The 27298-nt window shown below is 43.7% G+C and overlaps 1 protein-coding gene across 2 annotated transcripts in view; it reads right to left on the minus strand.

Moving 5' to 3' along the window:
* FRMPD4 (FERM and PDZ domain containing 4) overlaps positions 1-27298 on the minus strand; it is a 525749-nt gene that overhangs the window by 9709 nt on the left and 488742 nt on the right. For both annotated transcript variants that reach the window (XM_066249893.1, XM_066249895.1), the window contains exons 8-14: positions 22605-22736; positions 20567-20686; positions 13036-13172; positions 9742-9868; positions 7013-7102; positions 6345-6527; positions 3657-3795 (exon numbers count right to left, since the gene is read on the minus strand). In XM_066249893.1, the coding sequence (XP_066105990.1) occupies positions 3657-3795; positions 6345-6527; positions 7013-7102; positions 9742-9868; positions 13036-13172; positions 20567-20686; positions 22605-22736 (928 nt within the window). The remainder of the gene's footprint in view (positions 1-3656; positions 3796-6344; positions 6528-7012; positions 7103-9741; positions 9869-13035; positions 13173-20566; positions 20687-22604; positions 22737-27298) is intronic.

Here is a 27298-nt window from a genome sequence, read left to right on the forward strand (position 1 = left end):
CAAATCTTTAATAAAAAAATAATAACGTTAAAAATATAAAACATTCTCACGTATTACAATCCATTAATTTTCTACCACTCATGTTCATGGTTGCGGGTGGCTGGAGCCAATCACAGCTGTCCTCCAAAACAACACCACATTTTTATTGGATAATGCGTAATGTACACGGGTCGTTGTATGGCTCTCACAGAATTACATTTTAAAATATGTGGCGTTCATGGCTCTCTCAGCCAAAAAGGTTCCCGACCCCTGCCTTAGTGGATGTTTACATGTCCCACCATGAACATTAGCATCTGTGCCTGGACGCAGTGCAGGTGCTTATGGTGCAGAAGGTGACATGCTCAGAGGTAATATACGTCTCTGCTATTTGGAAACATAGTTAATACTTGGACTAATTTCAATTTTTATTTGTGTCATGAGAACTTCTGAAGATTTGTTTGATGTTATTTCTGAATTAAAATCGCAAAATGCTAATTTAAAAATTGTCCTGTTTGCTCTTTGCTCTTCAAGGGTCTTTCTGCTAGAGCCCTGGTCAGCAAACTGCAGCTCGTGGCCACACGCAGCTCTTCGTCCCCTTGAGTGTGGCTCTTCCACAAAATACCACGTGCAGGTGCTACCTCGATAAGGAATGTACCTGCCTATATAGTTTAAGTTTAAAAAAATTGCCTCGCAAAAGAAATTTCAATCTCTGTACAGTTGATATTTGGCTCTGTTGACTAATGAGTTTGCCGACCACTGCAATAGGGCATTTTGAAGTGGAGATTTTGCTCCTGATATTTAACAAGACAGGCCAGTGCGTTGCTCTGTCAATGTGGCTTTGTGGATTCCAGAAGCAACATTCTGAGGAAATGTTAGGACCATTTATTCTGTTCCCTGAAACTGTCCCTTGGCCCAAATTTGGATAATACTGACATCAGATATACAAGACATAAGGGGAAAATATCAGTTTTACTGAAGAGGATTTTGTTCCCCCCAAATTATACAGTGCACTCAATGCTGAACAAGTTTCAAAGTCATTTTACTAAATACCTATGTTTTTTATGAATAGCAAGTAAGATATCTTTTTTCCCCCCGAAGTGAGAAGCAGATGGGGAGGCACACAGACAGACTCCCGTATGTGCCTGACAAGGATCCACCTGGCATGCCCACCAGGGGGTGATGCTCCGTCCCTCTCAGGCATTGCTCAGCTGCAAGTAGAGCCTTTCTAGCACCTGAGGTGGAGGCCATAGAGCCATCCCCAGCGCCTGGGCCAACTTTGCTCCAATGGAGCCTTGGCTGCCGGAGGGGAAGAGAGAGACAAAGAGGAAGGGGGGGGGGAGGGGTGGAGAAGCAGATGGGCACTTCTCCTGTGTGCCCTGGCCGGGAATCGAACCTGGGACTCCTGCACGCCAGGCTGACACTCTGCCACTGAGGCAGCTGGCCAGGGCCAGAGATATCATTTTGAAGACGTTGAGTCACATACCAGCCTTATTTGCATGTGACCTTATAATAAATATACCTGTGGGGGTTTGGCATGTGTGTGTGTGTGTTATCTCCCTCTCTCTATAAGATGACAAAACCTAGGCCCTCATTACTGTAACCGCTTTTAGAATGGTGGGCTTGGTTTTCTTCGTATACTTGTAAATCTTAACAGTCCGTGGAGAAAAGGTTTCATTTTCAAGATAAATTTTAAGATTTGAAAATAAAACATCAAAAACTGGTTTTGCAATGTTAGAGGACTGCGTTAAATTGCCGAACCACTCTTCTGAATTTCGAAGGTTAGCGTTAAATTGCTCTAAATCCCCTGGCTCGTGCAAACATGTGGCCACAAGGAAACTCGCCGCCAAGCCCAGCACGCATTCACGGCCTCCTTTCTGGTACTTCCCTGTTTACTTCTAGCCAAGTGCACCTCCCAGGGTCTTTCTTTGCCTCCTGCCTGTCTTCCACTTCCATTCTGAATATTTTCTATTTCTGTTTTCTTTCCCCACTGTCAATTATTAGAAGCACTGGGTATTGTTTTAGGTGTGGTACATAGATTCCCCCCCTACTTAGGACCTTGCAATTTAGGTTTTAAATCCCAGTTATACAAATGAGATAACTCAAATGTAAAGACATTTTTTTTTAAAAAAACCAGGCATTTCAAGAAGGGACTGGATTAAATCCAGTCACGAGTCACAGTTGCCTCCTGGAATGCCTGGTCCATCTCTCTCTTTCTCTCTGGTTCCCTTTATCCTGTGACTGTAATTGCTTCCATTTAACCAGCTACCATCACCATCTGTGAGCGAGTCTTTCTACACATCATAATGTATTGATGGAATAATCATTTGTTTTCTGCTAAGTTTAAAAGGAAGATTTTCCTCCCCTTCTTTTTCCTTCCCCCTTTTCGCTCAAAAACAGCGACAATGGAATTTGCTCTTAAGAATTGCCCTAAGTCAGACCAGGTGGTGGTGTAGGGGATAGAGCATCGGACTGGGATGTGGAGGACCCAGGTTCAAAACCCTGAGGTCACTGGCTTGAGTGCGGGCTCATCTGGCTTGAGCAAGGCTCACCAGCTTGAGCGCAGGGTCGCTGGCTTGAGTGTGGGATCATAGACATGACCCCATGGTCACTGGCTTGAAGCCCAAGGTATCTGGCTTGAGCAAGGGGTCACTGACTCAGCTGGAGTCCTCACCCCCATCAAGGCACATATGAGAAAGCAATCAATGAACAACTAAGGTGCCACAATGAAGAATTGATACTTCTCATCTCTCTCTCTTTCTGTCTGTCTGTCTCTATTTTTATGTCTCTCTCACTAAAAATAAATAAATAAATAAATAAATAGAGAAAGAAATAATTGCTCTTTAATGGAAACCCTGATTACAGAATATCTGATGAGAATTTTTTCATGGGTCAGTGGCTTTGGCTTGAATAGCTGTGTCTGTCCATCAGCCACATGTAGTGAGTGTTCGCTGTAGACAGAGGAAATGCCCAACACTGAAGAAGAAAGTTCTAAAACAAACAAAAACCACCTACCCTTAAAGAAACTATTAATGTCACATTTACGTCCTCTTCGGCCCCACTGTGGGGCTATTTCGTCCTCTCAAGTGGCTGGATTGAATTAATTGATATCTTGCTATCTTAACCTCCCAATGCAGAGCTAAGATGGCTGCCAGGGTCCCTTCTATAGCTCCGAATCCAAGTGCTGGGCAATACCCAGTCATCCTGTGGGGAGAGTTCCCAGATCCTGGGGGTAAGTCCCAGGCAGGAGGAGGGTCCCAGGCCGCTGGGCCTAGAGCACCTGAAGAGGGGACAGGCCTAAAGCTGGGGCTAATACTTTCTGCTGGGCATTTCACTGCTAGTTCTCTGTGCCCTGACTGCTGTGTGAGTGAGACATTGAAACCCAGATGTAAAGACTGGCTGATGCTCACTTCTGTCACAGCCACTAATTAAATCACTGCCTTTGAAGCATCCACCCCAGCATGTCTGAGTGACGTGTAAAATGTGATGTAAAAAAATCAACATTTTCATAGAAAAAAATTAGGCCATATCGAATGTATTTGAAGGCTTTTGTGATAAATTTGGACATTAGATTTTTTAATGTATATAATTTTAACCTTTCAAGAACGATCTTTAGTATTTTTGACAGGTGGGATGGGGAAGGTGAGAGTCAATGCTTTGGGGGTTTAGGAAGTGAATACCTGTTTCCTGGGCCCCTGAATTTTTCTTGTTGGCCATGTTAAAGATGGACCTCCGGGAATCCACGAGCAGCCTGTAGTACCCCGCTGTTAGGCAGGCCAGGTTCATGGCATCCGATGACTCCATTAGGAGTGTGATGGGCTGCACAAAAGACAAGGCTCTGGTTAAAGCCATCTCTCTTCAGAAACTCCCCTCGGGTGACAACGGCTGTGCCTGTGTACCTGTGCTTACAAGATGTAAACAGCAGAAGTTATTGAGCAAGCATTTCACTGGAAAAACACAGGTGTGGGGAAAATGTCAGGCATAACTGAGAGCCGTACTGAGAAAGGTTTAGGTGCCACCATTTCGAAAGCCTAGACATTTTGGGAATAAAAAGAAAAAAACCCATTGTTTTTGCTGCCAGTTAATATTTTTTGTTCATAAAAACCATTTTATTGCAATATTCCATATGTATACACATTAAGTGATAACAACTCCAGCATATTGCTCTTTTAAACAAGTTTATAAAACCAAATATTATTACAAAGTAAACAAAACTACCAAATTGATCAATTCAAATGAATATTAAGGCATTTGTTACCAGCTAAGAACTCATAACCTGAAAAGTCATAGGAAGATTACGTTGGGGTTCATGATGACAGTGTTGAAGAGAAGGAAAAATTAAGCGGAAGTTACTGCTAAGACCGAAAGAACGGTGTCAAAGAGATCTGGAAAGAGGACGCTTCTAAAGGAAACTGTAAATGAGCAGGAAGTCAAAACAGAGATGGGAGCTGAGAAAAGGTCTTGCTAAAAGTTCTGGAAACAATGAGGTTATCATTTTACTGGACATGGGTCTTGGGCATATAGGGAAGGAAGTGTTCAATTTTTTTTTTTTTTTTTGTATTTTTTTGAAGCTGGAAACGGGAAGGCAGTCAGACTCCCGCATGCGCCCGACCGGGATCCACCCAGCATGCCCACCAGGGGGCGATGCTCTGCCCATCTGGGCCCTCGCTCTGTTGCGACCAGAGCCACTCTAGCGCCTGAGGCAGAGGCCAAGGAGCCATCCTCAGTGTCTGGGCCATCTTTGCTCCAGTGGAGCCTTGGCTGCAGGAGGGGAAGAGAGAGACAGAGAGGAAGGAGAGGGGGAGGGGTGGAGAAGCAGATGGGCGCTTCTCCTGTGTGCCCTGGCCGGGAATCGAACTCAGGACTCCTGCACACCAGGCTGACACTCTACCACTGAGCCAACTGGCCAGGGCCTGGAAGTGTTCAATTTAAACAATACTTTTATTGAGTTAGGAAGGGGAGACTGGCTGGTGTACTCTTGTTGGGAGATAAAGTGAGAGAAATAAAGGAACAACAAAAAACCAGACACCCACAGAGACACTGAAACAGCGAAATGACAGGCCCCTTGCCTTCAGTCCCAGGTGCAGGATACTGGCCAGCTATGATGGCCCTTCTGGAGGAATTCTAACTTCCCATCCAAAACCTCTGTACTACTTAATGAGCTGCATCTCCTTTCATTTCAATTGAGGTCTCCTCTCAAGCCAACCCACAATTCTTTTAGACAGGCAAGAAACAAGAGACAGGGTCTTGCCCCCACTTCTGCTTGGGATCCTGATCCCTGGTTAGCAGATCTGTCATGACTGCATCCAGTTCCTCTTTTCGCCACAATTGGAGCTATTGTTTTCAGCATCTTTGATCATAGAGTAGGGCAGGCATCCCAAGTGCATTCTTGTACTTGAAAGTCAACTGGGGTTACTAGATTCAGCCTATGAAGACCCATGGGCCATGGCCAATATGGCGGAGCTCCACATTCTCACAGTCATCTTTTCTACTGCATACTATTGCTGCCCAATTGTCCAATTTGCTATGTGGAAACCCTTTTCCATATTCTCACTTCCTCTTAGTCCATTCTTCCCACCCCACCCCACTGGGAGCGGGTCTTCCCCACCTGCTCTCATAGCACTCCCAGTGGACACTGTTTCTCTTGTGGAGTCACTGTCTCTCTTCTGTCCAGTGCCTCTTCTCCAAGGAAACACTGGACATATCAGTACTGCCCAAATCCAATGACTCACCTATTACTGGGACAAGATGGGGACAGGGGACCTTGATGGTTTCCTAAGAACTTCGGTTTTGGGAGGAAAGTTTTACCTTCTGAGAATGAACTCGGATAGTTGTTTTAAATAAAAAGGTCACGACTGTCACAGAACCAGATATTCAGTCAGTACCAATTGCTATAGTACGGAAAGATAGAATGACTAAAATTCTCAGCTTTTCCAAAAGAATACACACATCAGACCTATTCTAACTAACAAAAGGGACTGGGGGTTCTAAACAAAGTTCAGACAAATCTCCCTGCCTATCTATACAAGAGTCATACATTCTAAGAAGTTAGCAGTGAAATATCTCTCCCACTCTCTAGGATTCATGTATTCTTAGCCAAACGGATGTTAGAAATGAGTTCGCTTGCTTCCCCATGGATACATGAAGAAACTGAGCCCAGAGAAGAATTGTGACTTGTGCCTAAATCACATGCTTATTTAGCAAGGGCTGGAACCCTCAGGCCTGAGTTGGGGGGGCATTTTTCTGTGCTATGTCACACCTTTGATGCTCTGCACACACTGAAATTCTGCCTGCTTCATAAATATCAGTGGTGTATCACAAACACACTGTTCAAGTCAGGACCACATGTCAACGTCGGAAAGATTTACCTTTACATCCAGCACATGGAGCTCCACCCTCACCAAGCTCTCCTCTTCCGTAAACATCTCGATCCTGTTGACATGGCTGAAGTCAGCTAAAAGGGCCACCAGATTGGTTTTGGTGTTTATGACGTGGCTTATGCCATATCGGGGCCCGACCAAGAGAGTCACTTCTGAGCGCTTTTCTGCCTGCTGAGAAAGCGACAGTGACAAAAAATAAAAATACTAGACCTAAAAGAATGTGTTTTTTATTTTATAAAATTGCATTTTCCTTGGAAAGTATTTCTGGATTATATGATACTAAGTCCCCCTGATTAGAAGAACCAGATATATGACTGCTTTGAGGCTCTGGTTAATTAGGAACAATGTAGAAAGTGAATGTTATCATAGCACCACGTAGATTCATAATCTCAAGAGATGATTTAAAGGAGGGCCACAGTTGGAGTACATCAATTCTCTTGGTTCTTCCCATTTCTTTTTCTAGAGCATTCTGCTGTAATCTAGTCTACCATTTCTTCTGATAGCTTCAGACTGTGGTGCAGTCGATTAGAAATGAAGGCTGGGAGACATTCACAGCTGATTGGATTTTGTCATCCAAGCAGCTCATTCAAGAAAGCCGATGCAGTGACATTTTGCAGGCCTCCGTGGCTTCCCAGAAAAAGCAGAAAAGAAATTACCACTAATGTCGCCTTGAACACACGACCCCCGTACAAACGAAGGTCACTGAGGAACTTGAGATAGTGGACCTTGGCCTGCAGGGCAGAGAGCTGTGGAGAGAGAAGAAACCTCAGCTGTTAACTCTATCGCGGGTGATACAGCCCCTGCTGGGGGCCAGCAGCAAATGAGGGCAAACAAGAAGACTCTCCTGCCCACAGGGGAGGGTGACAAGGGCTCTTGCTTAGGAATAAAAAACAATTGCTCTGTTTTTATCTGGTTTCCTGATGAAGGGCAGTGACAGAACATTTGGATTAAAATCGTTTTATTTGGGGGAAATGTAGGGGGACTCATAAACACATACAGATATGGTGGGCCAGGACAGTCAACAAAGTGCGAACAAAACGAGAATGTTTTCCCCTGAAACTTCTGCTCATGGGAGATTTCAAGAGGCAAGCGGGGTTCTCCAATCGTAATTGGGGACAAAGGCAGGTTGTACACAATCTCTGATCGGACAGGAGGTTTGCCCGGATGCAGAGCTGTGGGAGCTGTTTTCAATCTATACTGCTCACAAAAATCAGGGGATATTTTAAAATGAATATGAAGCAATAAAATATCCCCTAAGTTTTGTGAGCAGTCTACATAAAGCATTTAAACAGGCTCTCTACACCTACCTCAGGTTTCTTACAGTCCTTGCAAGTTTTTAGGGAAAATGAACTAACTTTCTAAGCGCCAACCATTGTGGAAATGTTTGAACTTGCGCTAGAAGTCCCTGTTTTATTCATTTGATTCCAAGAATCTACTGAGGTTCATGAATGACTTACAAATGGCATTTTATCCAGATAAAATCTGTCTTCATAAAGACTTAAATATGTAGAATCCCACATCATAAAAAAGTACTTGATTTAAAAAAGAAAAGGCCCACGGTTCATACTGAATGTACCAGGAATGTTTGTTGGGGGTGAGATTTTCCAACAAGGTGTAGATCCTGAGTAGCAATGCCTATAAAATTCTGTTTTTATTTGCAAATGACTTCTCAACTCATTTGTGAGCTATGCCTAAGTGCACTACCCTTTATGTAACTGGTATTAAGGACTGCTCATCCATCTGACCTCTTTTCAAAACCCAAGGCATTTTGCAAATTGATCTGAAAGCAAACCACTCACCCTTGGCTAGAAAGAATGACCTTTCTAGACAGTGATAGGTAGATAGACTGATCTTAGAGCAGGTATCCCAATTATAAAACCAGTGAACCAGGCTTGAAAAAAAATCCTACCAAGTTCATGAAAAGAAATTAGCTTTGGGCAAATCAGAACTGAAACTTAAGAAGTCTTGCTCCATGATGACCTGTATTTCTGTGACCTTTACAGCGACCGGAGGTAAGTCTCAGGGGCTGATAGTGTGTCCACCTTGATTATTCGTTTTAAAAGCCATGGGATGAGGAGGAACTAGAAATAAGCATATCTCAGCCAGTAAAAACAACTTAATCAGATCCTACTACCAAAAAATTACCACATAAACAGTGACTTGCATTAGAGTCACACAGTTTCTATGGCCAACAGCAATTGGGAAACATTCTTGGGGCCAGACCGCTTCCGATGTATAGGTCTAGTATATTAAAGCTCCTGCTCTTTCGGGTTTCTGAAGTCCTTTGCTTTGTTTTACCATACACAGAGCTCTTTATTCTGACCAATAGCGTATTTTAAAATATCCTTTGTGTTTCTTCTACTTGATTAAGAAAAAATAAAAAAAAAAAGAAAAAAGCTTTTTAACACTAATGATGGTGAATGACAGAACTAATTTTATCTTTCCTCTAAAATTAATATTTAATTTCGTGTTTGTCAAGCTAGGGTGATTTTGTTCCATAGGGCAGTGGTCCCCAACCCCCGGGCCGCGGACTGGTACCGGTCCGTGGGCCATTTGGTACCGGCACGCAGAGAAAGAATAAATAACTTACATTATTTCCATTTTATTTACATTTAAGTCTGAACGATGTTTTATTTTTTAAAAATGACCAGATTCCCTCTGTTACATCCATCTAAGACTCACTCTTGATGCTTGTCTTGGTCACATGATACATTTATCCATCCCACCCTAAAGGCCGGTCTGTGAAAATATTTTCTGACATTAAACCGGTCTGTGGCCCAAAAAAGGTTGGGGACCACTGCCATAGGGCACACGTCGGGAGACATTTTTGTCACAATTGAGGGTTTGAGGTGCTACTGAGGCCAGGGATGCTGCTAAACATCCTACAGTGCACAGGACAGCCCCCTGCCTCCCCCAGTGAAGAACGATGCGGTCCCAAAGGTCAGGATGCTGCGGTAGAGAAGCAGGGTTCCACTGATGTGGCGTCTGGACTGCGGCAGGTCCCCTCGCCGGCTGCCGTGCAGGTGAGCTGTCTGAGTGGAAAGCAAGGAAGGATGGAAACGTGAACCCTCTCAAACTCTACTCTCAGGGCCAGACGACAGGCTGGGCCTCATCCTCCTGCCTGCCCGTGTGGACACCTCCCCCCATACAACAAGGAGCCTACACCCCGCAAGAAAGAAACAGGTTTCCATAAGAATACTTAGTTTTCATTAGTCCTAGAAACATGCTAAAAGGTTTTTTTATTTTTGAGAAAGGTTAGAATGTTACTGCTTCTGAAAATATGGTGCTAAGTACTTTATTCATGGGCTAATTTTAAACATTTAAAAAAATGCATGCAAGCCTCTCTCTTTAAAATCCACTTTCTATTAAGATGCAAATGTGATACCTTTTTACCGGGTGGTACCAAGTTTTGATTTGCTTTGACAAGGTGTGAAAGTGCTTTCTTTATGTTCTTCTCTTTCATGCTTTGCAGCACAGCGGAGGGAAGGAAAGTCTCTAATCCCCATTCTTTTCTGCAATAAAGAGCATATCTTTAATTTCACATTCTGTGATGATGAGTTATCTAAGACAAAATGGTGCTCTGATGTTTGTTGGAAAAAATGAAGTCTTGGCAAGGTAGGGAAAGGAGACAAGTCCTAATTAGGGAAGCAACTTTTAATTTGCACTCAGAAAACACTATTTGATCTTTAACACATATGTTTGCATTTAAAGGAAATACTGCTCACTCCCCAGAAAGAGTGCAAAGAGGAATTTGGGATCAATGGAAACCCATCTCTGAGTTTCAGAATTCACTCAACTTATCTGAGTTTGCATGTCCAACACCAATTTCTCTCCATGCCTGTGTTTACCACCGTCACCTCTCCCTGTCTGAGGACGGATGCAACTCCTTCCCGCCCCAAACCGTTGTTCCCTCCCCATTTCCCTCACCAATGGCTGTGTCCCTACAAACACCCTGTCCTCCTTCCTCCCCGCTGCTTCATGTCTACCTAACTCTTTCTGTCAACATTTCTTGCTTGGGGTGGGCGCTGGACGCAAGTGCTTCTGGTGAGGAAGTAAGGTGGGGTTCATGACCCTTACGTATGTCTGGTGCTGACAGGGAGGTACAAACATCTCATAGATGTAGATACTTAAGAAACAAACAAACAAATGGGACTAAGTTAATATATTTTTGCCAAGAAGCCATTTCCTTATAACTACAACCCCATCCTAAGAAAATAAAATATTCCGTATTTTATTTTAGGAACTCTATCCTGATTGATCATGTGCCCAACCAGTGTTTTCTAAATTATATGAAGAACTTTAGAAGGTTCTGGGTATTCCTCCTGCTTCAGATCCTCTCCAAGGAAGGGCAGGAAGACAGCCTTCCTTCACTTGACCATTCATGCTCTCCTTCATTAGTTCAGACGCTATTTTCTGTAGTCACCTTTTTCTTTCTCCTCTTCCTCAGCGTGTACTTATCATCTCTACTGATCATTTGGCACTCCTCAGGGGCTACCTTATAATTCCACTTGTGTTATTATTTTAAATCATTACTTTTCATACCTCTATGTCTTGTCATTATAATCAGATCATAAGTTGATGAATGGTTAAGGTTATATGTATAATTTATACTTCATACTTTCTACTGTCCCAGTGTAAATACCATATAAAATGCTCAATGAACACTTGTTGCTTGCATGAATTAATGAGAACATTACCACGGATGCCGCGAGATTCTTAGTCAAGCTAGTTATCTCTGGAAGTTTTTGATTGTACCATGTTCAAGCTGGTAAAACGTAGGTCCAGAGAGCAGGAACAGAATGCATTTTGGTTGTCTGAAAATCATCTCAATTTGTGCAGGCCACCTTTTCAAATGGAAGCCATTTTCATCCATGCCCAAGGACTTCAAGAAGGGGAGTGGATGAGGGTATGAATGTGCCCATCTGTACGTGAGACCTCTCTGTGAGCCAACTTTCTCAGCATGCATATAGTCACCGCATGTGTGGCAGGAGAGAGAGAAGCCATCTCTGAAAAGTGCTGGACCGGGAACGGAAGACCTGAGGTTCTCAAACTGCACACGAATTGTCCCTAAGCATTGACAGGAGAACTGCAGGAACGGAGGCATCGGAGCCAGCGAAGTGGAGGTCTCGTCCCTCCCAGTGTGGGCTCATGGGACTGTCAACGACAGTCGTTTCCCCCTGCGCTCAGTTTGGCACTATGGAATTTAGAATGGCATTATCAGCAGCCCTTGGGATTGGAAGGCAGGATTTCCCTTTTTCTTTTATTTTTTCTTAAGTGAGAGGTGGGGAGGCAGAGAGACAGACTCCTGCATGAGCCTGACCGGGATCCACCCGGCATGCCCACCAGGGGGCGATGCTCTGCCCATCTGAGGCCATTGCTCCGTTGCAACCAGAGCCATTCTAGTGCCTGAGGTGGAGGCTATAGAGCCATCCTCAGTGCCTGGGCCAACTTTGCTCCAATGAAGCCTTGGTTGCAGGAGGGGAAGAGAGACAGAGAGAAAGGAGAGGGGGAGGGGTGGAGAAGCAAATGGGAGCTTCTCCTGTGGCCCCTGGCCAGGAATCAAACCTGGGTCATCCACATGCTGGGCCGACGCTGTACCACTGAACCACATGCTCTACTGCTGAGCCAAGCAGCCAGGGCCAGGAGGCCAGATTTCAATTGGCTTCTACATCTCTTGGAGGTAGAAATGGAGAGGAAGCGAAGACTTTTAGTGTTAGGCGGAGATGTGGCTTCTGACTCTGAAATATGTGTGTTCCTTTGTCTTAGCATTAGAGCTGCCAGGACTGGGAAAGTATGGCTGCTTTGGAGTATTGAATCACTTGCCAACAGGGAGTGTGCAGGCTGGGCAACGGAGGGCTCTCTTTTCAAGGATGCCCCTTAAAAAAGACTAATCAGCTGAAGGCAACACAAACTGCTTTTTTCTAAGAAGAGGGGATCTTCTCTGGTCAAAGAGGTAGCAGATTGACGCTGTCAGTGGGTACTCGGCAAGAAATGGCATCCTCGTTTTCCAAACAACATTTGATTCACGAAGCAATGTCTGTGTGCCATCCTTCGCCACTCGGTTGCAGTTCTTTATTACAAATACCAGCCTTCCTGATTGCGACCTAGAACACTGTTTTCTACGTCGCATTTTGCTCATCTAAAAGTAATCTCGGATTATTCAGGCCACTTTCTAAACACAGGTGCTTCAAGTGATCATACAAACTACAGTGCAATGTGGAGTCTCACTGCCTGGGTTGGAATCCCACCCCCTCTAGTAAATAGCCTGTGTGACTTGGGCAAATTACTTAATCTTTCTGTGCCTCATCTTGCTCTTCTATAAAGTGGGGCTAAAATCCTACTTATCTCATAGGGATGTTGTGAGAATTAAACAGCTTAATGTCTTAAAAGCACTGAGACCAAAGCATGGCTTGGAACCAAGTCTGTTTAGGAGTTTTAAAATGTGTTTCATTTAAAATATGACCTTCATCCTAACCACAATTCTCTAAATGTGGATTATGTAAGAAATGGATCTGTTCTCCAAAAATGAACATGTTATTCATATATTTTTTTTCATGTTTAAAAAATGGTCCGCCACAGACCTGATCAATTTTGGCAACAGAGACATAGATCAAAAATACAGTTGGGCATTAAGAGGGCAGCCACTTTGTCCCAGAAATGGCTCCCAGTAAACACTTACTCGATGTATTTGAGGGAGATTTTCTGCGTTTGCTTGGTAGTAACGGTTGCAATGTACATTTGCAACGCCGCCAGCCGCAGGGCTATGTCATATTTCAGCTCCGGCCCAAATCGCTCCTGTACGACATCGTTACAACTCTGCAAAGAGACCAGCAGAGGGCGCAGCTTGTCAAAGAATGGGGTGCACGGCGTTGTCCCATTGGAACAGGTGACATCAGTTTCCCCCCTCACTTCAGAGGCAAGGAGGCTAAATGTGGAAACATTTCCGCGCGCTGCTTGGAACAGAGTCAATCTTTAATTGCACTCACAAACATAGAGACCACACAAAACATTTAACATCCATCGACAAGCGAGCTGCTATTTAAATATTTAGCTGTTTTGTAAAAATAATTAGGAATTAAGGTATGGCATTTCCAAACACAGGTGCTGCAATCAAACACACGGATAGCACGGTGGCTTCTGGAGGTGGGCTGCCGGGGTTGGACTCCCGGGCTGGGCTCCCGTCCCCGCAGTTCACAGGGGATGACATTGGGAAAGTCCCTCGTTCTGTGCCTCACTTTCCCCTTCTGTAAACGGGGTCGGCACTGCTCCCTACTCCCGGGGCTGTGCGGGTGAGATGAGTGAGCATTGCACAGCCCCGGGGAGTCTGCCTGGTACACTGAAAGCACTCGTGCGTCAGCGCCTTCAGCAGCACCTTCCCCTTCGTCACCATTTACCATTTCCAGCAGCTTCGTGGCGGGGCTGGGGGCAGAAGCAGCAAGGCTACGGAGGGCAGCAGCTCTGGGCTTACCCCGCCGGTTTCAGGCCCTGGCTTCGCCCAGGAATCCCCGTGCATGTAACTTGGACCGGTTTACCTTCTCTTGCAGCCTCAGCTTGCTGGGCCATGCGATGGGGATTCCCACTCCCTCACCGCTGCGGTGCTGGGTCAGCTGAGACGCACAGCAAGCGCTTGATCCCAGCGCACTGGCGCACTCGGGAGAGGGTGGCTGCCCCGGCCTCAGCGCATGCTGCTGCTGGCTGCCCCACTGCCGTGTGGACGGGTCACGCCACGTCTCTCGACCTCAGTTTGCTCATCTCTAAAGGGGAGCCATCTAGCTCTCAGGGCTTGTGGGAGCATCATACTGAAGAGTGGCTGAGAGTGTGTTGTCAAGTCTCATATGAGCACAGGCCATCGGTTTCCGGCGGCACTCTCTTCGCTCATTAGGAGGCGGGGACTGAGCGGAATGTCCGCGGGCAAAGCAGCACTGTCTAAGCACATTCTGCATGTGTATTTGTTTACGTTTCTTCTCAGAAACGAGGCTTTAGGGCTAGAAAATATGGTATATATCCTCTTTCTGTTTCTTATTCTTTACCTGTCCCAAGATGATTCCAAATGGAAAACTGTATGAAGATGGTTGCCTCTTTTCCAAATCTATTCATTTTACTAAATGGGAACACGTCCCCCTGTATGGTTTCTGCACAGTGTTTACTTTCACCCTTTGGATACTTCTCCATGCTGTACTGGTGCAGATAATGTACCTCCTACCCACATGCTCTGGATGAGCACCTCTCCGCTATCCCTGCACCGCTAAGAGTAAGTCATTCTCTTCCCCTTACAGCCTAACATGGTCTTCCACCTTCGCTTCCCCATAGAATCTGACCCCACCAGGCTTGCACAGCACTGCTTGTTGGAAGCAGGTCTGACAGGAGGTAGGAGATAGGGTCTTCTGACTGAAGGACGACCCTGAGAGCAATCTCAGGCTGCCATTTTGTTTTCCTAGTCTTGGGTTTACCAGTTATTTCCAAGTGCCCAGTGTTGTCCATAATGGAGTTCCCTGGGGTTGAGGCCCAGATAGGGTCATTTTACAGTCTTATGAGGAATATGAGTGAGGAAGTCACTTAGGTTGGTGTCAGGCCATAATAGGTACCTGAGTCAGCATTTTGATAGATCACTTTCTTCTATGGTTGCTATTGCATAATGGATTTGAAACAGAATTTTAGCATAGTATTTAGAGACAAAAGTTCCAAGTTTGACCCTAGGCTCTGTCAACACCTAAAATGACCTTGGACATGGCATTTCATCTCTCTTCAGTCTCAGTTTTTTTATATGATAAATGGGCTAAAAACAGCTAACTCAAGATTGCTGGTATACTTGTAAGGATATTTCATAAACTGTAATGTGCTTTATAAAGGTGAGCCATCACTCACTTCTCCCAAGAGTTGTGACTGGAACTGATTTTTCCTATCCTTATTATACTGTATGTATGTATATGTATCCTGTATTTTAACCGGACTTCTGTTTGTTTGTTTTTATCAAGGTGATTAGTCATTTAATTACATTATGTGTAATGTGATTATATATAATTAGTTCAGATTGCTCCTGGAGAATTAGTGTAAAGTCTGACTTACATATTTTGATACTAATCATGTTTTTATTACTCTCAAGTACATTACTTAAAATACAGTTACACAAGCAAATGGTGGTCATTGTTCTGCCAAATAGCAGTCCCAACAGACTTTGGTTTATTCCTACAAAAAGTTCATTTCTAATGAACATGTTAGATGATAAAAAGAAAACTGTTGCTGCTAAAGTATTTAAAGACATTGTGTAACCCCTGGTATTACCCTGTTTACTGATTGGTGTAACAATCTTTTTCTTAATGGGTAGTGGGCAGGTAAATGTCAGCATGGCTCATTATAATTATGAATCAGAACAGGCTGGATTATTAGGGCTTATCATGATTATATATGCTGGAATCTGGAAACTACCTCATGGTCCATTACTGACTAGGAGATTAATAGATATTATCATGATTGAAACCTGTTTCCATTGTCATGGCCCATCTAGTCAATGGTTACTGTCCCCATCAGGAGTCCACTAGGCTGGATCGACTTTTAGCTTTGTGATATGATACATACATCGCTTCTGCTTACTCTTTTGTGTTCTAGGCTAGTTTCACTGCATCTTTTTAGTACCTTAAAATCAACATGGGCCCATAGCACCATTTGAAGACCCAAAGATTTATGTCAGACAGATGCTATTTTAGACACACTTCACATTCAGTGATAGAAGACATTTTGAAGCAGAGGGTCTGAGTCCAAGAAATTCTCATTTCCTATTTTCAATGGAAGATATGTAAGGTGATGGTAGCTTAACTTTAGTCTTTATTGTCCACCATACATGGCTTTCCACCTCCCCCAAAGGTTGTTTGTTGAAAAGGTGGTTAATCCACCACCCACGCAACACTCAAAGTGGGGAAGCCTGGTCCTGGAGTAAGACCCCTGGACAGATTTTCCTGTTCTCAGGACAATCCCAGGGTATAAAAGATGTGTCTTTTGAATAAGAATGATCTCTATGAACTGCATTGGATTGGGGCAAACACACCTCAGAACCGTGCTGAGCAGCACTCCTGGTCTGCTTAAGAGGTCTTCCCTCCCAAGACACCTGCAACCACATTTTTCTTTTACAGATTCAATGGGTTTGTGATGCTTAAAACAGAGGCAGAGCAAAATGGTTTCGAAGCATCATCTTGTTAATGGGATGAGTACATAACTATAAAGGATGACAACCAAATGTGTCTCACTGACTGGCCATGCACTGACTGGCTCCTGTCACTATTTATTTGCAACTAACCAGTTTGAAAACATAGCACAAGGTCTGAGCTGCACTGGCAAAGCCCTGGGTCAGTTCTCGGCAGGAACATGGGGAAGAAGCAGTAACTGATTCGCTGATAACCAGCCCATTTCATGCCGTTACATCTGGGTTACCTGGCCTGTTGGGGAACAAGGGACCTTGTTGAGGGGCTCAGGTGACTCAAACTCAACATTTAAGAAAACCCATGTTGTGATAGTTCCACTGTTCTGGGTCAAAACCGCTGTAAAGTACACTACACATTTCTCTACTTGCTAAACAGGGCATACTGAACAGGATGTGCCTCATCCTGATGACTCGTTATCTTCACGAACCTCAGTCATCCTGCAGAGCAGTAAGTCCCCCAGCTTCCTTCAACAACCACTGAAGTCGGGGAGCGTTTCGTTGGGCTTTCCCTGAGTGTCCCCATCTGTTAGAATGTTCTGGTACATTCTGCTTCTTTCTTCTCTTAGGTAATTTTTGTTCTCCAGGGCTTATTGCCATTTTCATTTATGTCACCGTTCCTAATTTCTGACATTTATCTTGTCTGTGCCATCTTCTACCTGTTTTCTTTTCCCAACCAACTTTTTAAAGATTACAAAAATTTTGAGATATACAATACCGAGAATACTTAAATGAATACCAGTATAGCAACTACCCAGGTTGATAAATGTTTCATTTCTTTTCTTTTTCTTACTTCCTTGCCTTTTATTTTGTATGGCTCTGGCAGTCTTCCTTATACAGGGCTCCCAGCCAAAGACAGCATATCTTTTTTGTGCCTCACATTTGCCTTTTCCCCTCTTTTTTTGTTGAGAATGGTTACATTTTTAGGTTTACAACCTTTTTGAGCAGTTCTACTGCTAGATGTCTAAGCATGAGGTAAGTGTGTTCCTACTATTTTTTTTCTTTTTAAAATTCATTTTAGAGAGGAGAGGGAGAGACAGAGAGGAGAGACAGGGAGAGAGAAGGGGGGGCATCAACTCCCCTATGTGCCTTGGCCAGGCAAGCTCAGGGTTTCGAACCAGCGACCTCAGCATTTCCAGGTCGACACTTTATCCACTGCGCCACCACAGGTCAGGCCTTTTCCTATTGTTTAATGTGCTTATATTGGGAATTTAAGTAAGAGTAACAAGAAGCAGTTACAGAGAAATCTGGAACATCTCGTATGTATCAAATGGATGAATTCCCTTTGGAACAAACAAGTAAAGATTCTCATTTCTGGAGGCCTTGCTTTTTGAAAATTATATCCCAGAATCAGAGACAGTCTCCAAAGGATACTGTCTTCTTAAAGTTTTATTGCCTTAAAATGAATAATTCCAGTATAATGAATATCACAGTTTCAGAACAATCTAAGCACCAAAGAAATGAATGAGTAAATCAGTAAATAAGGAGAAGGAAAACTCTTTCTTACAGTGGAATGCCAATTAAATGAAGAAAACAATAATGGAATAAGAAAAATCATCATTTTCAACCATTGTAATAATAATGGGTTCTGGCAAGAATCATCAATCAATATTAAAACTAGTGGGTCAAAGGACAATAAAAACATTGCAAGTGACTCCCCACAAATTACTTACTAATTAGAAAAGGAAAAGAAGAAACTTCTAGACAGATAAATTTGGAGAACATCACATTATTTAAGAGTGAAAGTTAACCTTGCCATTAAAGGGACAAACTGACATCATGTCCCCCCTGACATAAGGCACTATGGAGGACACCAAGTCACTTAGGCTCTTCTGCTCAAAATGCTCTAATGATCTAATTACAAAGAATCACCAGAGAAACCCAAACTGAGAGATTTCTACAAAGTAAGTGATCGGTACGCCTCATAACATAGCTCTTTAAGGAGCCTAATGTGCTAGGACCACTAGGTGTAAAGTGGGACCCGGGAGTGGATCCTGGTCTAGAAAAAATTTATATAAAGAACAATAGGCAAAATTTGTATATGAACTATAGATTCAATAACGGGAATATATCAGTGTTGAATTTTCTGATTTTGTTAATTAGACAATTATTATAAAAAAGTCTTTTTTAAAAAACTTACAATACAATGGGCTTATACTGTATTTAATACAGTATCTTTCACCATGGGGGTGCTACTCAGTTACTATAAAGGCTTTTAAAATTTATTTACTTATTTATTATTAAGTGGGAGGCAGGGAGGCAGAGAGACAGATTCCTGCATGTGCCCTGACCGGGATCCACCCAGCAAGCCCCCTACCAGGCGATGCTCTGCTTATCTGGGCTGCTTCTCCATTGCTCGGCAACCGAGCAATCCTAGCGCCTGAGAAGAGGCCATGGAGCCATCCTCAGTGCCCAGGAATGATGGGTTTGAACTATTCAAACCATGGCTGCAGGAGGGGAAGAAAGAGGGAGAGATGGGGTAGGGTGGAGAAGCAAATGGTCACTTGTCCTGTCCTGTGTGCCCTGACCAGAAATCGAACCTGGGACATTCTCATGCTGGGCCAACGTTCTATCGCTGAGCCAACCAGCCAGGGCCAAGGCTTTTTTTTTCTTAAACAAATCTCTCTATCTCATTGTCAATCCAAAGTATTTTTTTTACATTAAATCTTTTCTCCATTTCAACGTTAGATACACTGCACACATTTTTTTTTATCCATTTTCTCCCCAAAGGAATAAAAGTTTTAATATTTGACTGACTAGATTTGATATCTAGTATCTAAGTACAATATTAACCTGGGAGATAATGAAACAAAGATCTAACAAACATATAGAGAAAAGATCGCTCAACAATACAGGAGGCAGTGGCTACAACTGAACAGTGGCGACCTCCTAGGATTCTGAGAAGAGTTTCCTTTCTTCCAATTCCATGTGCTTTGAGAATTCTGAGACTATAAAATCTTCCTTATGCTAATTTCAGCCATCTTACTTCTTTGAGCCTCTTTCTAAGCAGCAAATTCAAAGTAGAGGCTGCAGTTTTCAGTGCATTATTTGTTGTGAAAATAACATTTTCCCTTTTAGTATATACCCATTTATTCTCATTTATAGGAAAACTGAGGATGTCAAATCACCCTACTTACTGTTTCTTGGGAACTTTCGAACCCCACAGCTCAGTCTGTAACCTCAAGAGCTCAAGTGGTTTCAGAAGCAGGTTTGATTGAGGAGGTCCTTCGGAGCCCCGCCCCACCCTGTACTTCTCCTTCATGCACGAGCCCGAGCCCGCAAAGGAGCACCAATGACTGGAGCTCGGAGAAGCCCACAGAACAAGACAGTGATCGCAGTGCCCCCAGCTCCTGCTTCAACAACAGACAGCCCGAGAGCAGTGAAACGGGGACCAAGAACAAGCAGGCTGGGACCAAGAACAAGCAGGCTGAAACTGAGGTCGCGGTGTGGGGACCTTGAACTGCCTGGATCTTGAGCGCTGGGGTTTCAAAGAAGCAATATATGTATAATTCTATCTGACTTGAGGTACTCCCTTCCGGCAGCTCAGAATGCTTCTTAGCCTCAGAATGCTGAGGCTAAGAAGTTCCACGTGACAGCGCCTTCCAGGAAGCAGCTGGTACAAGAATGGCCAGAAAATGTCCTTGATACTAGAAAATACACACTGAAGTATTTAGGGGTAAATGAGTGTGGTTGTGGCCACTGATATTCATACAGTTGAGGAAAATAATTGTGTGTATGAGAAAGGGGGAACTAAAGTTAGTAAACGTGCTCAAATGTGAATGAATGGTGGATTGCGGGAAGGGTAGCAGAGTTCTTTTACTACTCTTGCATCTTTTTTATAAGTATGACATGACTTCAAAATGAAAAGTAAAAATAAAAGAAGTGCCATGGAATCATTTTACAATGCACTGAGATTGGGGTGGGGGACAAAGAGATCCCTAAATTAAAGAATTCTGGAAAAACCCACACTTCATTAATCCCACAACGTTCATATAAACATGCCTAAATTCGCACGTACCTGAACATACAGATACTCAAAGGCGACTGGGTCTCTCCTTAGCAGGTCAATCGGGTCCTTGGGGACGAAGCTGATTCGGAAAAGACACCGCATCTTGTGGGAGCTGGGCCGCTGCGTCACCTAGAAGAGCAGAACCATCAAAGCAACCCTCAGTGGGGACTGAGAAATGGTGGAGGGACACAGAAGCAAAGGTGACTTTCTTTGGACATTGAGGGAGAAAGTGGTTGAAGTTCTTTCAGTATGTGTTGTAGATACGCGTTCCCTGGAAACTGCACAGACCTGGTGACCTGGTTGAGCTCCCTGGAAGCCGACCCTGGGGTGTGGGACTTACTAACGAACTGCTCCCGGGAGGGCCCAGCAAGGAGCTGGGGCAGCAGGGCAGGGCAGAGAGGATGCTGAATGGCACCCAGAAAGAGGCAGCTATGGCCTGTCCCTTGGAGGACTCTGGAGGGTAATGTAGACCACAGAGGCATGGGGCGTGCAACAAAGAAGCACAGACAGGTCCTTGGCTTCAGGCTGGCTGGGGGACAGGACTTTGCAGGTTGGACAGTGCGCACTAGGAGAGCAGTCCTCTGAAGATGCTGCGTGTTGTGACAGCACACCAAAACTCGGGTGGGCGCAGGAGGGACAAAAAAGGACCCAGAGGGGGAGTACAGAGGTTGCCCACTACAGTTTATTTCTGCATCACAGCGATGTGGGGTTTTCCTAAATTAGACTCCAGACTGGCTGTAGCAGTGACAGCCAGACAGTTTCAAGCTTGGATGACAGCGTGTTGGAAGACAGAAAAATAGAAGTTTGGGCCCATGCACTGAACCTGGGGTCCAAATGACCCCAAACTTCTGATACCGTGACATTGTTTAAAGTGATGGCAGTTAGCATAGGGTACAACACAGGCCTCTCAGGGTTAAGGGTTCTGAATCATTCTGATTTGTTTTCCTTTTTTTGCCAGCACAGCCATGCCAACTACTAGGTGTCAGTTTCTTAACTCCTCTTGTAACAAAAAGGGATCAGTCAATGAATAGGGGGAAAATCTGGGAAAACAAACATGTCTGTGACCTGCAATTTAGAAATACAAAATAAATAGAGCAATAGTGTTACTCAGCCCCATGGCGCACACTCGTGTGTGCGTGTGTATTTACGTGCTTACAGGTTACATGGCTAACGTCGATCAGGAGAAGAATTTTAATGGGAAAACACACCCTACTCTGAAATGCATAGTGGGCATCCTGACAGGCAGTGACAATGACCCAGCTTTCTGGCTGTGGGCAGGACTGCAGAGCAGAGTGGCCCCATGAGGCTGAGGGCCATGGGCTGCTCGTCCCTGGCTGATGGTGAAGGAAAGCAGAGCGAAGGAATGTCGGAACCTAAGAGCTGAAAGGTTCCTCATCGTTGAACTCGCCTTCATGAGAGGAATGTGCTGAAATCCCTTATACATCCAGCAGACTGTGCCATGTGGAATTACAAGACAAGTCAGGGTGCAGTGCTGAATTTAGCAGCCAAGCAGCCTGCTGTCTCCCAGAGAACAGATGGGGGCGGCGTCTTGACAACTGGGAACGGGCCGCATTGGTGGAGCGCATATTTACAGTGGGCAGGACCGGGGCAGGGATTTCAGGCTTCCAGAAATAGTCTGAATAGTCTGAAGTATATACCCAGACTTAAAGCAACTAATATGATTTCTCCTTAATTTAAACAATCTCAGAAACCATTTCCTTTTAATGGCTTCAAGAGATCAAATATGAAAACAGATGAACAAGTCATTATAATGACATAAAATATAATTCTACAGAGCCACGTGCTCACAATGGCTGCTGAGTCTCTGAATGACAAATCTGTTTCTGAGACCAACTGACAGTCTCTGAAAAATTGACAGAAAAGGAAACGTCACCTGGGGGTGTGAAATCCATTATCAATGCCAGTGCTTCCTTTAGTGGGGCTACCCAGCAAGGCAGCGAACACAGTTCAAGGCTTTGAGGCCTGCGGGGATTCTGGGCCGGGCCCCTGCTCTGAGCAGCAGAAGGATCAGTGTAATTTCACACACCTGAGTTAGCGTCTCCTGTTCGTGAAGCAAGAGCAGCTTGGTGCCGGCCCCTTCCGTCCTCTGCTCCAGCATGAGGGAGAAGTGTTCGATGCCTTTGATGGACAGCTTCTCTTGAAGGGTTAGGATGACGTCCTTACAGAGGAAACATTGACAAGATGCTATCAAAACCGAGGTAGCCCTCTTGTGGAGTCCACCGTGATCGAAAAGTGTTACACAAAACGGCTTCAGATCTTTAGATGTTATACTTTTGGTTGATTTTGAAGCTTGATGCTCCAAAGATCCAAAAAGATACAGAAAGGAGGCCTTCTTTCTCTTATCCTTTTCTTGGCCTCCCCAGCCTCAACTTTATGGGGTTCGGAAATAGACAACAAGGTACACAGTGGAGGGAGGCGCTTACCTGTTACCTAAGGTCTTAATCTAGAAAGGATATTAACGGACTCTGCAGTGTGCAGTCAGTTCAGTTCCCTCTCTCACTAAACGGGGTGGTAAATAAACCATCTCTGAAAGCGGTCTGCCTCAGGGGTCGGCGAAATAACCCCTGCGCGCCAAATCCAGCCCACCGTGTGTTTGTGTAAATGAAGTTTTAGTGGCACACGGTGACAGCCATCTGATTCTGTAATGTCTCTGGCTGCTATCCCGCTGCGCGTCAGCCTAGTTGAGTAGCTACAACAGAGACTGAACCGAACCCTATGATTCTTGCTCTCTGGCCCTTTACAGAGAAAGCTTGTCAGCCCCTAGCATACCCTTTTGTAAGGTGGTAAGGAGCGTGGGCTCTAAAAACAGGCTGGTGTCTAATCCCAGCTTTATTGAGTATTAGCTGTCCAGCTAAGGGCTCGATGTTTAACCTCCAAGCATCGTGGTGTCTGTATCTGTATGCCGGGAAATCACAATACCTGCCTCAGAATTTATAAAGACTCGATGAGTTCATACACAGAAGCATCTATTACAGCACAGCCTGGCACAGAGTTAGGGCACCATAACAATATACAGATATTAGCTACAAATCTACTAAACAAATCTATTAGCTACAAATCTATTAAACAAATCTACATTCAGATTTGTTTCTGTTAAAAAAAAATGCATTTAAATCATTAGCAGGATCTTCCGATTGGGAAGGGGTGCAATGGGCAGGAGCTTTTCTGACCAGTTGGTGTCAAATAAGATTTATTTTAAATCTCTGGGGAAGGTAGGGTGAGCAAGCTTTGTCAGCAACCCTTTAGAGGAGTAAACGTCTGTGATCAGAAAGGTGTTGCATACACAAACATATGTTCACCGTCATGCAAAACTGATGTCCTGTACCATCACTTTTCTCATGTACTTAAAAACTAGTCAATGATCTCACTACAAGATCATTTATTTCCAAGGGCCAACAATCCCAGAGAGCAGTGCTACTGGACTGGGGCAGTTCTGCCTCACAGTAACATTTGGCAACTTCTGCAGGCATTTTTGGTTGACAATGGGATTGGGGATGCCAGGCCAGAAGGGATGCTATTAAGTATCTTGTAATGTATAAGACAGACCCCACAACAAAGGATCATTTGGTCCTAAGTATCAGCAATGCCAAGATAGAGAAACCCCACCACACACAGAGTTGTTTGTTTTACTGATCTTTCTAAGGTTTTGATTCTCTGCGGACTTTTCCAATGTCTTCAGACCCCTTTAAAACAAAGATTCCCCCCACCCTCCACCAGAAATAATCATTCAACAGAAATGTCTTGACTCTATTGAATTTCATAAAAAGATTTTCTGTTTCATTATTTTTTGCTCGAGGCCCAGAAAAGAGAACACAAAATCAGTTTTTGTATAGCAACACATGCTTTATAAAACCCCCCAATCAACAGGGAGGTCACTGGAAAATCAAGAGCAATACTCTGTTCATATTGTTACTATGTAGTAAGAATTTTGCCAATTTTTATTAAAGTGTCATATCCTTTTCATGACTGTACTATTTCCATTTTATGCCTACCAGTCTGTGTCCATTGTGATAATAAGGCTATTAGGCACCAGATAAGATAACTATAATTTCATGGGAATTTCTTGCATTGCTTCCTGTCTCCTCACTGTCGTCTGCCATCCCCAGGGAAACCTAACTTAGTCTACTGTGGGTTCCTGTAATAGAGAGGCCGAAGGGACTTTACAGCAGGAGCCAGGCTTTTCTACATTCAGATTTGTTTCTGTTAAAAAAAATGCATTTAAATCATTAGCAGGATCTTCCGATTGGGAAGGGGTGCAATGAGCAGGAGCTTTTCTGACCAGTTGGTGTCACAGAATGAGGCCACTGTGTGTGAGGGATCTGTAGTAATGTAGCTCTCTGGGTTGGGTCAGGGATCTGCAAACTACATCTTGGGGATGAAATCTGGCCCTGTCCATTCATCTATATAGTGTCTGTGTAGTAAAAAAATTCATCTTGCTTCAAGAAAGGCTTGTCTTTTTACTCCTGGCTCTTGGGAGGTAACTTCTATAACCTTTGAGAGTCTTGTCTGATAGGAGTAGCTTTGTTTACCTGGGATCTGGGGTCACACCACATGGTCTGTGTTAACAATGAGATTTTCGGTGGGGACCTTGGGCCACGTGCTACCAGCTCGACCTCTGGAGGGGCTGGATACTGAGGTCAGTCACACAAGTGGTCGGCTATGTCTATGTAGCCAACTGCCAATAAACCAAACACCGAGGCTCGAGTGAGCCTCCCTGGTTGGCAGTACTCTGTGTGTGTTGTCACACATCATTGCCCGGAGAAGAGACGGTCTGTACAGCAACTCTGGGGGGAGGACAGCTAGAAGCTCTACATCTGATCTCTGCTGCCCTATGCACTTTTCCTATTGTTGATTTCAATTTTTGTCCTTCTGCTGTAATAAGTTTTAACCATGACTATAATAATTTGCTGAGTTCTATGAGTCCTTCATGTGAATTACTGAATCTGAGGCTGGTTGTAAGGACCTCCTGAACCGCCTTTCTATGGCTGCTTTCATGATACAATAGAAGAGTTGAATAGTTGCAACAGAGATCAATTGTCCCACAGAGCCTAAAATATTTACCCTCAAACCCTTTCAGAGAAAGTTTGTCAGCCCCTAGGGTTAGTTGATCAATAGAGGAACATGCCACTATCAACTGATTTTGAGTAGGAATAAAGGGAATTAACTTTTTAAGTTATCACCATTTGAAATTAGCAATCTTGTATGAAGGAAGTTCATATTTCATCGGGAATGATTTAAGGATGATTTAAATGTTATATCATCATATCATCAATCTACTCTCATTGTCTGCTCCGTTACCTACTAAATCACTACCTATTTCGAGCATTTCCAAACAAGCTGCTTGCTGGTGTCATGGTAATAAGAATGCCCAGTGGGGGGACCTTTGCACAAATGCTTCCGCTCTTAAGATTTATGCTGATTAATTTAAAAAACTGATAATTGGGGTTGACTATTAATAGATATTTTAAATACCCAGTTAAAATAGTCTCTTGATACATTATTGTACAGATCATCACTGATACTTTTATTTTAAACCTCAGTAAAATAAGTTTTAATGCACATTTGAAGAAAATCTATTTTTGGCTGATGGAGCACTAGGGAATAATCAACTTCTGAACATACTTTTGTCCAATAAGAAAGAGAATATGTACTTTTCTTCGCCAGGAAGGAAGCATGTGGAAAAACCTGAATGCTTTGTTACAATACCCATTATGCAAACTCACCTGTGGCTCTGAAATAAGTAGTTACCCTTTATCCGCAGTATTGCTTTTTGCGGTTTCAGTTATCCGTGGTCAACTACAGTTAAAAATATTGAATGCAAAATTCCAGGCATAAACAATTATAAGTTTTAAACTGCACACTGTTCTGAGTAGTGTGATGAACTCTCGCGACATCCTTCCCAGGATGTGACTTCTTCCAGCACCCAGCATCTCCATGCTGTAGACATTCCCTGCCCATTAGTCATTCAGTCGTTGTCTCGTTATTGGATCGACCGTCAAGGTATCACGGTGATTGTGCTCAAGTCACCCTTGTTTTACTAACAATACCATGGAAATTTGGATATGCCAAAGAGAAGTCATAAAGTACTTCCTTTCAGTGAAAAGGTAATAAAAATAGTATATTATAGGGTTTGTTACCATCTGGGGCTTCAGGCATCCACTGGGGGGTCTTTGCAGGTACCCCCGTGGATAAGGTGGGATGACTATAATTGAATTGCCTTGTGAATCTTCCTTTTCACCTCTTCTCCTAAGATGCATGCCTCATTTCTGTCTTTTATGCATCATTTCCATAAAAGTAGCTAAGTAATTAAAAGTAAATGTTATCTTTAAATTATTCTCCTTGTTTTTGCTGGACACCAAAGTAGCAGATATTCAATTAACAGCTTCCATCTTAATCTTCTTGGTGGCTAACACTGCTGAGAAATCATGCTGACTTTGGGCAGGGTGCCAAGCCTTCTTGGTGACAGTCAGGCGATTTTATTTAATCTGCAGCTTCATTAAAATGACTAGCTGTTGTAGTTCATCACTGATGGCATATTATATTGTTTTGTAACACACATACATGCACACACACACAAAAGAACCTTCTTAGTTTAAGCTTTTTGTTTTGGTTTGTTTTTAAGTACAGTATTCACATACTATCTTATTTGAAGCAAACAAAAAAAATTTCAGAAATCAACAGACAGTTTTGAAAGAAAGTGCCCATACAAGATGCACAGCT

Source organism: Saccopteryx bilineata, chromosome X (assembly GCF_036850765.1).
Source record: "Saccopteryx bilineata isolate mSacBil1 chromosome X, mSacBil1_pri_phased_curated, whole genome shotgun sequence".
NCBI classification, from domain to species: domain Eukaryota; kingdom Metazoa; phylum Chordata; class Mammalia; order Chiroptera; family Emballonuridae; genus Saccopteryx; species Saccopteryx bilineata.